The 12,562-nt window shown below is 35.1% G+C and overlaps 1 protein-coding gene across 1 annotated transcript; it reads right to left on the reverse strand.

Moving 5' to 3' along the window:
• Positions 1–5,192: 5,192 nt before the first annotated feature.
• LOC132619376 (UBP1-associated protein 2C-like) lies at positions 5,193–6,152 on the reverse strand. Its single transcript, XM_060334303.1, has one exon. The coding sequence runs from the start codon at positions 6,150–6,152 to the stop codon at positions 5,193–5,195; it is 960 nt and encodes a 319-aa protein (XP_060190286.1).
• Positions 6,153–12,562: the final 6,410 nt, after the last annotated feature.

Genomic DNA, 12,562 nt, shown 5'->3' on the forward strand with positions numbered 1-12,562 from the left:
ACTTGCTAAAATTAATATAAATTGCGAAAAGCAGACGTTGACATACAAAAAGAAATGACTAGCTAAAATTGCAGCATTCTTATTATTGTGATCATTAGTGCGATCATCAACCATTGTTTAGTTACCTCTAATTATTATTAGCAGTTAAACAAAATAGTAGTTTTGAATTTATTGATCTTTAAGTAGGGTCTAGTAATTGATAGCTAAACAAGGACAGATGTGGAACATAAAGGGTAATGAGAAAATGTTGGAGAAATAGAATTTATTGGTCCCTATTTCGTTTCGACTTTAAAGTCTAGAATAGGGACATAAAAAATATCTATGATTTTTGTATTCCAGTTATACTATCAAAGTCATACTCACGAATACCGTATAAATTAACCAAACACCCACCTTAAGCTATTAGTCTAACCTTGAAAAAACACTTGTAGAAATAGATTTATTGCATCTAGCAATACTCTGAATTTTTGCCAACAAGTTATTGTGATAACCAAAAGTAATTTATGGTCACAAGACGAAAAAATAACAAAAATCTTCTATGGCAGGTTCAAAGTAATCTCTTAAATATATTTTTGAGCAGTTTTGATCTTTTAAATCTGTTAAAAGTGAGATTTTCTTGTTTCCATAAAATGTTTTAACATCTGTCTGTTAGATTAGATAGGAATTGTGAAAAAATATTTACTAAAAACAACAAAAAATAATTTCATCAAATTCTAAAAGCTGCAACTCAAAAAATTGCACTAGACATAAAATAAGAGAAGTTGCACCTCAAGAAACGACAACAAACTCTAAAAATGGACGAAAAATAATACTCTCTCTGTTTTAATTTATGTGAACTTATTTTCTTATTAGTCCGTGCAAAAAAGAAAGACCTCTTTTTATATTTGGAAATAATTTACCTTTATGAAATGATTTAGAGCCACACAGAATATATATGAGTCATCTAACACCACAAGTTTAAAAGTCTTCTCTTCTTTCTTAAATTCCGTGTTCAGTCAAATGGGTTCACATAAATTGAAACGGAGGGAGTAGAAACCTTAAGACAAATGTGAGGCCCCACCATTTGACGGAAATAAAATTATTCACTTTTGATGAATTTAAAACATTTGAAGTCAGAACTGCTTAAAATATATATTTAAAAAGTAGTAGTTTAAACCTACACAAACATAATAGACATTTTTATTATTTTCTCGTTAAAAGATACTTATAAATAGGCTAGAGAAGAGAAGGGCGTTCATTTTTGAAGGATTTTAGGCTATGGTTCCACATCGGTGTTGACAATAAACAAGTTGTCCAAGTCATTAGTCAAAATCAATTGAGTGTGAACGTGTGCACTACATGATCAAACACTTGGATTAGAAAGAAGAAATTTGGCCTACAAATAGATAAACTTTGTTAAGAACAAAAACATGTGACTCTTGAGTTACAAAGCTGTCAACATTTTCCATTTGCTTAAAATTAAAGAAATGCTTATTCATATGTATTAAGTATATGAAAAATAAGAAGAAGTTATTATATATGATGTCGTAATATTATTAATGGTGTAAGATTTTTGAGGAAAAAACTTGCATTTTTGGCTCAAGAAGACGACATTACAATATGTTAAGAGCATTTTTGCGTTGTTTTAGCCCAACAACGAGTATAGAAAATAATGGTTTGTTAAGATGACATTGAAATTTTACAAGCCGATTTACTACCTTTACCAACAAAGCCTTATATTTCTAGCTGAAAAGAAAAATAAAATACATTTAAAGTATAGTCATAATCTTAATGATGTAAGACTTTTTAGAGAAATCGTGCGATTTGATTTGAATCAGGTAATATAATATCGTATTAAGAATATTTTTAAATTATTTTAGCCCAATAAATACTATGTTTATCTTTCTTTCACATAATGTTTTAAAAGGCGTGGGCGTGAGGCGAAGCGTCTTACATATGCCTCGGCAGGGCGAAGGTCCCATGATATTTAATTTTTATATTTTATAAATTAATAAAATAAACATATAAATAAAAACTACATTAAAATTATTTTAAAAAAATCTTGCAAAGTGAATGACGTAAAGATGCATTGCACCAATAACATAATTATGATGAAACTTAATTAGAGTTGTAAAAATGATACTCTATCTTAATAATTCAAGGATAAAAATGACAATAATATAAAGTTATTGTTTTAAAACTTTTTTTTAAATTTTTTTATTACATAGGGGATAGGGGAAGAGAATTACAATGAGAGGATTCGAACCCTCACCAATAAGGTGAAAGTTCAAGGAGTCCGGAACCAAAATGAACCCCCAAAAAAACCTTTTGAACCAAAATATCCCAATAAAAAAAAAGGTGACATAAGTACCTTTAGCGCAGTAATTTACTTCGCTAAAGGACTTAACTGTAACAGCGCAGTTAAGTCCTTTAACGCAGTAAAATACTGCATTATAGAACCAGTAAAAACAAAAATCTATAACTCAGTAAAATACTGCGTTATAGAAACATACAAAAATAAAAAAAATTGGCAAACTTTATTTTTTGCAACACTTAGTGTTTTTTCCATACTTTGACCAACGATTACTCGTGTGTCAAGACTCCGAAACGGGAATATTTTATATAGAACCTGGTATTTTTTTCTGCGTACAATAATGTAGGCTCAATACATTAAGGATACGTAAACATTCGGATCGTCATTTTAGGGGTTGAAAAGGTGCCCGAAGTAAGTTTTGTTTAAAAACTTTAGATTTAAGTCTTCTATTTTTATAAGGTTATTTTAGTCAACTTTATATGTCAAGAAAATTAGTCAGCTTTATTTTGAAAAATTGAAACCTCAAAAGTGAAATTGACATTCACAGCTACATTGCCCCGGGATTTTTACGTTAAAATCTATTGCGTATCATCATATTATAAGTAAAGAAAACTAAAAACTTCAAGCCAATTTGGGGGAAAATTGAAATTGAATAGGATAACAAGTGTTTTTTTAAAAATCGGCTCGCGTAGATCTCGAAAAAATACGCAAAGATAAAAAATAAAAAATCGCGTAAAACGGACATCCCAGCAAAGTTATGACCATCTAAAGTTTGACCACTTTACAACTAGTTTTTCGCCCTATATTTTTTAGAATTAGATTTATATTCAAAATAAAGTTATGTCTTGATTAAAAAATAACACGCTTAAATCAAAACCTTAAAAAATAAAACACTTAAACCTAAAGTTTCCAAACAAAACTTACTTCAGGTACCTTTTCAACCCCTAAAACAACGATCCGAATGTTTACGTATCCTTGATGTATTGATCCTACATTATAGTACGCAGAAAAAAATATCAGGTTCTATATAAATTATTGACGTTTCGAAGTCTTGACACACGACTAATCGTTAGTCAAAGTATGGAAAAAAACACTAAAGTGTTGCAAAAAATAAAGTTGGCCAATTTTTTTTTTTTTTTTTTTTTTACTGTTTCTATAATGCAGTATTTTATTGCGTTATAGAATTTTGTTTTTTTACTGGTTCTGTAACGCAATATTTTACTGCGTTAAAGGACTTAACCTTAACCGCGTCGTTACAGTTAAGTCCTTTAGCGCAGTAAATTACTGCGCTAAAGGTACTTATGTCACCTTTTTTTTGTTGGGGTATTTTGGTTCAAAAGGTTTTTTTTTGGGTCATTTTGGTTCCGAATTTAAGTTCAAGTAGTCAACCAACTGAGCTACTAGATCCCTACTATTGTTTTAAAACCTAAAAATAGATAAAACAAATTAATACTCATTATAATACAAATCTTCAAAATATTATCTAAACTAGAACCATACAAAAATAAATTCTAAAACTAAAAACTATTTTAAAAAAAGATAAATTGAAGAATGCTAAAAAGATTTAAAAAAAAATAAAACATAAAGAAGGAAAATGCAAGCATGGAAGCATCGTAAGAATTTGAGGACAAAGCTCTTTGCTTTGTAGTTTGCACTTTGCATACATATGTCTAACGTGTATCTGTTACTTCGTAACAACAAAGAGAAAGGGTTATGAACTTAGGACAAACAATTTTTTATTTTTTTTATTTTTTGAGATTTTTAATTTGAGAATTTACTTTGAGTTAAACTTTTGGATATTTAACTTTAAAAAAAATGATTTATTAAGCAATTTTGACTCAAATTTTAAAAAAAAAATCGGGGCTTACGCCCAAAATGTTGGTGCTTACGCCCGAAAGGTTGCGGCGTACGCTCACGATACTTATGCCTCAGGGCGTTTTGGGTAAGCCTCACTCCACTGCTTTTTTGGCACGCTTCGCCCCGGGCTAGCCCAAAAAACTCCTTTTAAAACACTGCTTTCACGTAGGTTTAATTTCACTGTCCTCCTTTGATTTCCAATGTGATTTAAAAAAAGATTTAAGACAGAAAAAAGAAGTACAAAACTGGTGAAGCATAGCCATTTTTAAAGAGGGGTTGACTAGTCCTTCACTTTTGATGTTGAATCTTTCTCAGGGTCATGTCCCCTCTATCTGTTGGATAGATATCTTTTTTGTTTATTTCTCCTACTTCAGCATTACCACAGATCAGCCCATAATGGGAACAAATTAGCAACTTTTTCTTTGAAAAAGTGATAGATTCGACATGTTTGGTCCTTTTCATTCTGTATATGCTGAGATAACCCCTACTTATCTTTATGTCCAAGAAAAAAATAGCTTGATTTATCAATAAGTTTTTCATCAAGACACTAATAGTGGTATTACGAAAAAATTGAGGAAAATGGTTCAAAATTGCCATCCGTTTATGTTGGGGTCAACTAGACCTTGCCCTTTACTTGTTTGGTTCACGAGCTATTTTATAGTATTACTTATATTCAGGAGGATTTGTTTGATATGAGATACTCTACTTGATTACAGTTAATTCAGTTTGTGATTCTAGTTATAACCTGTCAATCAGAGTTTTCACTTAAGACGCTAATACTGGTATGATGAGAAAATTAATAATATGGAGTAACAAGATGCTACTTAAAAACTTTTAAGTCTTCATAATCAAGATTCTTCCCAGCTTTCATGAAGGAAACTACCTAGCTAGTACACTTAGTTAAATTAACCTACTTCCTTTATACCTAGTCAGCAAAATGTGAGAGCAAAATACAGAAAATATTAGCAATTAAAACTAGTCTGGCTTATAACAGAATGTTCCTCCTTGATAACTTCTTGATGGTGCCAAAGAGATGAACAAATCAAAACCATAATGGCTTGTGCCTTGGAAAATCTGAGGACCAAAAACTGAAATCTGCATGGCCCATATTAGAACAAAGCCCAGAGCCCATGTGATTGAGGCCCATAACTGTCGGTGATAAGCCCCCATGAATGTTGCCATTAGAAACCAGCCCACAATCACATTTTTGTGCATACATTTGCCCATTGCCCTGACAAGGGACATACTGAGTACCAACTTGTGACACTTCTGGTCTCGAGCCATAACTATCGAACCTTGATCTTTCATTCTTGTAACGGTCATAAAAACCGGTTCCATAATTGCATAAATTTGGAATGGTGCGCGGTTTTTTCTTTGTTCGCGGATTGGCCATTTCACAAGTCAAATATTGTCCATCAACACACTTACTAGGTTCATAAATTGCAGTTTTGGCACCTTCTAGTGTTTTGTACACGAAAATCGCGTAACCTTTTGATTTTCCTGTTTCCTTATCGAAACCAAATGGACCCTTTTCTATCACGCCATAAGACGAGAAGTACTCCAATAATTTACCAGGAAACATGTCACGTGGCACGTTGGACACATAAATTGTACGTAGAGACTCATTTTCTCCGTCTTTGGTTCTCGAATTAGCAACCTTTGTAACCGTCATTTTTCCATCGATCCTCTTGTATGGCTCTTTCAGTGCCATTAGAGCGCTCCTTACATTCTGGAAAATCACAAAGCCGTACTCTTTGCTTATACCGGATTTATCTATAACCACGAAAGCTTCTTCTAGTTCTCCATAGGCAGAGAAAATTCGATGCAGAGTCTCGGATGTAGTATGTAACCCGAGACTCCCAACGAAGAGCTTTCGATGAATAGAACCCTCGCGGGATGTAGTTTTAGTCCCGGAAAGTACGTTTTCCAGTATCCCGGGAAGTAAAACAGATATGCCTTCTGCAATTTTGTTGAGTTGGTCATGAGAAAGAGACTGATTCATATTTTGTATGCTCATTTCTTGATCATTTTTCTTGTTCAAATGAACATTTAGCCATAACTCTATTGCATTTAGGAAATACAAACATCTAAGCAAGAACATTCTTGAAAGATCTTTTAGTTTCGAAGTGAAAATAAATCCAAGATTTTGACTCATTTTTCAAAGTTAAAGGAAGTACTAATGAAGAGATACAGATGGTTTGCATATTATTTTCTCTGTTGCTTCTTATAAAAAGAGGGACCAAAGGCAATGTGGTTAAAAACTTACCTAGTGTTTATACCGAGCCAATAGATGCATGACATGTGTCTATACATAAAGCTTTAGTATTTAAACATGATTAATTAACATGTATTTTCACTTCATTAAATATTTAATATAGTAAATTTACACGGTTTGACGTAAAACACTTACTAGTAAGATTTACCGGCTATGTGTGTGTCTGATGTTGCTGGGGTATTAAATGCCAATTGCAGGGCTCTTTCCATTTTAAAGAGATGTTCTGTTTCTGAGATTTTTAGAGCTATTCTGTATACCTGCAAGAACCAAATTTGGCAACAAAATTGAAAATATATAGCAGTAGGCTTAGGCAGTAAACGTTGCAGCTATTAACTAGAAAAGCAAACGCTTTGCATATAGTAATAGAAAAGCTAATGAATACTTGTCAGTTTATAGGGTTGATAAGCTGTGCATTGTCAAATAAGAAGATTATCAAGCTTAAACATTCAAAGAGAAACTTAACTTTGATCAAGCAAGAAAGCAACAACAGTTTCACCTCAATCTCAAGCAAGTTCGGGTCAAATATAACAATCACCTCAAACCAATATTAGACAAAATAAGAAAGAAAAAAAAGTATTGTAAGTTCACTGTAGTTTTACTGCCATAAATCTTCGACATGATTAAAACATTCCGCCACATGAGCTTGAACATATTGTCGGTTCCAAATCTTAATAAAGGAGAAGGATTGCAATAGACTGACAAGAAGTGAACCTGACCACTTTATGACGAATCGTCACAAGACATATCAAGCACTAGTGAATGTAAATCTCCGACAGGACTAGAGAACCCCGCAAGTATGAGCTTGCTCACATAGCTAATTCTGAGCCCGGATAAAGGAGACGGGTAGCGATAGGCTGACAACGAGTGTAAACTAGTCAATTTATGATGATTCGCATAATATATTGTTTTTGGATTTCATCGCATGATTTTGATGTTCATACTTTGAGTAATCCAAATTCACCCTTATGCTGTTATGCATAGCAAGCTATATTAAGAGTCCGGAACCAAAATGCCCCCAAAAAAACCATTTTGAACCAAAATACCGCAACAAAAAAAAAATGTTACAAAAGTACCTTTAGCGCAGTAAAATACTGCGCTATAGTACTTCACGGAGACGGAGCCGTTAAGTGCTATAGCGCAGTATTTTACTGCGCTATACAAATGTTTCTCTCACCTATAGCGCAGGCGCTATAGGACCCAACTAAAACCCCGTCGGGTTCCACCACTGGTCCCTCCAGTGGCAAAAAAAATTGAAAAACGCCATTGGAGGCGATACCAAGGTGGTCCCCACATCCAAAAACGTCATTTTCTATTAAATTTCGTCCGGAAAGCTTAGATTCTCGGTATATTCAAGTCAAGGAGCAAGATTCTAAGTTCTAATTTTGGAAAAAAGCGGCGTACAATTCGATTAAAATAACTCTACAAAAAATCTTCGATCAAGGTTTTCTACTATGAACTTTTGTTATTATTTTGTTATATACATTATATTCTAAGCATGCTTAACATTTAATCCTTGCTATTTTTCAAAAAAAAAAATCAATTTTTTTTTTCTTGTTCGGACTGGGCAGTGGCTTTTGCCACTGTTCCGAGTTTTTTTTTTGTTTAATTCATTATTTGTTATATGTTTATGAATTGTTAATTTGTTAAATGTTTATGAATTGTTAATTTGTTATATGTTTATGAGTTGTTAATTTGTTAATTATTTATGAATTGTTAATGAATTATTATTTTGTTAATTGATTATTTGTTAAATATTGATTATGAATTTATTAGTTGTTAAATATTGTTTATGAATTGAAAGAAGTTGATTGGTAATGAATTAATATGTTGTTAACACTTTGTTTGGATGATTGTTATGTATTGTTTTGACATTTATCGTATTGTGTTGCATTGTATAGGACCAAATCAGTGGTTACATAAAATAGGACCTTTCATCGTTACATAACATCAAAATTAAAGTAACAATCAAAGCAAACATTTTATTTAAACTAACAACATAATATAATACAATAGGTAACAACCATCCAAACAAGTTGTAAATGATTATGAAATGTTAATCTATATAATTTTAAAAGCGTGAATATATATGTTAAATAAAAAAGATTATCTTAAAAAGAATAGTTAAAGTTCTTCTTTTCATAAATACATAAGCTAACGAAAAAAATGTAAAGTTTGTAGGAAAATATGTGGTCGACGAATATACTCTTTTAGTTTAATTTTATCGTAGTTGTGTTGGCTATTTGGTTAACTAAAAATATATCACATATTCAAAATAGAGTTCCAAACAAATATTACTGCTGAATTTCGATTCCCAAACTAATTAACTTAACAAGTCTTTGCCATCACATAATTCAAAAATAATTAACTTAAAATCTTTGCCATCATATATGTGTTCTTACTATCACATATTAAATTTACTGCATATCCCATATTAATTATTCACAAGATATAATACTACATAATTCACATATTCCCTACAAATTATTAATTAGTTAATATAATTTATCTTTCATTTCAAGAATAATGACTAATTTAGTTTGTACAGACCGGACTCTTTCATGGATCCAAATGTTTCCCCTGGGCCCGATGTTCCCCCCGCGCCCGATGCTCACCCGGGGCCTGATGATCACCCGGGGCCCGCTGATAGATCAGTATTGTCTTTGCAAGACAATCATAGGTCACAGTTATTATGGGCCGGTACAATAGGGATATCTACTAGGCTCCGTCCCCGTAAGCTACAAAGAGCGTGGGCTCTTTTACTCGAGCACCCCTACACCCTCGCGTGTTGGAGATATTGTTTCGGGGCGGCATCTACCGTTGCGTGTCCGTTGGTCGGGTACAACATGATTGGGCGCTCATCACGGCCATGGTTTAGCGGTGGAGGCCAGAGGCACATACCTTCCATCTTCGCACTGGTGAGGCCACAATTACACTTCAGGATGTGGAGGTCCTCTTTGGATTGCGGGTAGAGGGAGAGCCACTACACACTTGGTACGAGCCTCCTCCTGGTCAGACGTGGGCGACAGAGTTGACTAGGCTCACCCACTTCGTGCCTGATGCCGAGGGCCAGATTTCGGGATATCGTCGGGTTAAGATTAGTGCACTCTGCACTTATTTGGAGGATCTGGATCCGGTTGACGACGGCACCCCGCAGGACGATGTTGATCGTCATGCCCGTTTGTACCTGCTTATTATATTCGGGGGCATCTTGTTCCCGAACTCATCGGGTGCTTTTGTCAGCTTACGTTATTTGGTTTTCTTGGAGCATCTGGACCGCCTAGGAAACTACAGCTGGGGTGGTGCTGTTTTGGCGTATCTTTACAGATGCCTGTGCCTAGCGTCTGTTGGTGTTGTCAGAGATGTGTGTGGATTTTTTGCTCTTCTCCAGGTAATATTTTAAGTGTGTCTTCCTTTAATGTAGACAAACCTCTTGAAATAACGACTTAAAAATTGTATTTTCTAATATCGCTTACAGTTATGGGCGTGGAAGAGGATGTTGCCTTTTCAGCCCGTACCTAGGCATCACCTCGAGATTGACATACCTTATGCGAGGAGGTGGATAGCGGGTTTTGACCGGGATGTGGATACGCACCACAGTATTCTTCCATTCCGGGACCAGCTTGATCGCATGACGGACGATGCGGTAAAACTATTTAAATTTACATTAGTAATTTAATTAAACGTCTTTTCTACTTGGTGATCACTGATTTGTATTTATATGTTATGCAGCTATTTATATGGACGCCGTACGCTGCTATATTAGATGGTTTGCCGCCCTTCTGTAGGGTAGGTCAGGGGGTTTGGAGGTCGCGGTGTCCATTGATACACCTGGACATCTAGAGGATCACATGCCCGAGCGTGTCTTACGACAGTTTGGACATACACAGAGTATACCCCCTGATGTCCGTCATGAGCTCCGACACTACCAGCGGGACGATCGGCTGCCGTTGATGATGATTTTCTGGATTTCATGGATGTCAAGCTCCACCGTTGGGAGAACAGGTTGGTAAGTTTATCGTATTTAGAATTATTTAATTGCATTAATTATTACGTTTTAAAAATAAACTTTTTTTTCTGTTAAACACAAATGCAGTTGGTGGCCGTACATCGTTTACGCATCTTGGGGTTAGAGCATATGCCTTACCCTGGGCTTGCGGGGCTTGCCGCGGAGATAGTACGGATATCCGAGGATGGTATCCGGCAGGCAGGCGAGATTAGGCGCAGGGAGGAGCCTGTTCTGGAGGCTGAGTATCAGGCAACGTCAAGAGGAGGACCGGGTGCTCCCAGAGGAGGAGGCCGTGCTGATAGAGGACGTCGTGCGTGTAGAGGACGCGACGCTGCTGCTAGAGGACCTGGTGGTAGAGGACACCATCTGGTAGATGAGGCGGATGAGGCCGATCCCATTCCAGAGAGCGTTCACGGTTTAGTCCATCCGCAGTCGTTCCAGGCCGGTGGCAGCTCACCTAGGGACTCACCTACGTTTACGCCGACGCTCTTACTTGCTGAGATACCCGAGTCTTCATCACAGCCGAGCCAGAATGCATACATGGAGGAGCGTGATAACGTTGATTGGGTGGCCTGTGAGGAATTTAGAGGGAGCTAGGATTCTTGACTTCGATGAGTTTTTTATCCCGGTTAGTATTTAAAATACTTATTTGTTCCTTTAAAGTTATTTATTTTAAATATATATATATATATATATATATATATATATATATATATATATGTTACTCATTATTTAGTAATATTTTATATTTTAGGATTCGGCGCCAGCGGGTCCACCAGAGCCACCCACTCAGGCGTTTTCTCATGGGTCTGCCGAGCTAGCGGTGTCTTCCCATATGACTACCGAGCCACAGGTAAGCTTTTTATTAAAATTTATTTTATTCAATATAAGGTCAATATTTAATATACATATTTGATTATTTAAAATTTATTTTATTCAATATAAGGTCAATATTTAATATACATATTTGATTATTTAAAATTTATTCATTTTTTTTTTCATATTTTAGGATTCGGCGCCAGTGGGTCCACAAGAGCTACCCATTCAGGAGCATTCTCATCGGCCTGCCGAGGCAGAGGTGTCTTCTCATGAGACTACCGAGGCGCATGCAAGTTTTTTACTTAAAACTAATTTTATTCAATATAAGGTAAATATTTATTTAATTTTTATAACCTTTACTTGGACTTTGAACAGCATCTCGTCCAGAAGACTACCTCATATTGACCACCACACCCATCTCAGGAGCCTACAGACCCATCTCAGGAGTCTACTCAGGCGCCCGTTGACACACAGGTTTGATTAAATAAATAACGTTAATGTATTCAATATAAATAAGAAATGGTACTAATTATTATATATTTTTTAGGTTCATCCTTCGGCGCCTGCGGTGGTAACTCCTGATGAGGAAGAGGTCGAGTTTCCAGACCTAGCTTAGCCTGAGGTTCTGAGCGTGCCAGCGGGATTAGATCCCAAGAAGAAACACGTTCTAGTTAAGGGCGCAAGGGCTAGGGGAAGAGGAGATGATCATGACTTGGAGCGCCCGGTTATTAAACGAAAAAAGGGCGATGGAGACGATGGCGAGGGCGGTGGGGATGGTATGAGCCTTAGGCCTAGGGATAGTCTCCAGCATACTACATGTGTACCCATCCTCGATAGTGTATATACATTAGTGTTGTACAATTTATCGTAAATATTATATTTTTTTTGCATATTTATAAATATTATTTTAGTCTTTATTATTGTTTATAGTTTCACATCCTAAATTGATAATAAAAAAAACGTGACACATTCGAAATAAAGTTAAGCATTAATTTAAAAATAAGACGAAACCTTAAAAGATAAATAACTTAAAGCTAATGACTATAAGTCTTCAAACAAAAAAGGACTTCGAGCACTTTTCAACTACTAAAACGACAATCCAAAGTATTGCGTATTCTTGATGTGTTGAGCCTATTTTATTAATTGTACAGATATAACTAGAGTTCTATATAAAATATTGAAGTTCCGAAATCTCAAAGCATGATTAATATACGGCTAAACTACGTAAAAAAGATAAACTACATAAAAAGGAGTGAAACTGTAATGTTTTGGAAAATGGCGGTGTCCTATAGCGCAGTATTTTACTGCGCTA

This window comes from Lycium barbarum, chromosome 11 (genome assembly GCF_019175385.1).
Source record: "Lycium barbarum isolate Lr01 chromosome 11, ASM1917538v2, whole genome shotgun sequence".
Classification (NCBI taxonomy): domain Eukaryota; kingdom Viridiplantae; phylum Streptophyta; class Magnoliopsida; order Solanales; family Solanaceae; genus Lycium; species Lycium barbarum.

What these genes read in the sequence shown, in the direction of transcription:
- LOC132619376 (XM_060334303.1), bottom strand. Translation starts at nt 6,152, where the DNA reads ATGAATCAGTCTCTTTCTCATGACCAACTCAACAAAATTGCAGAAGGC.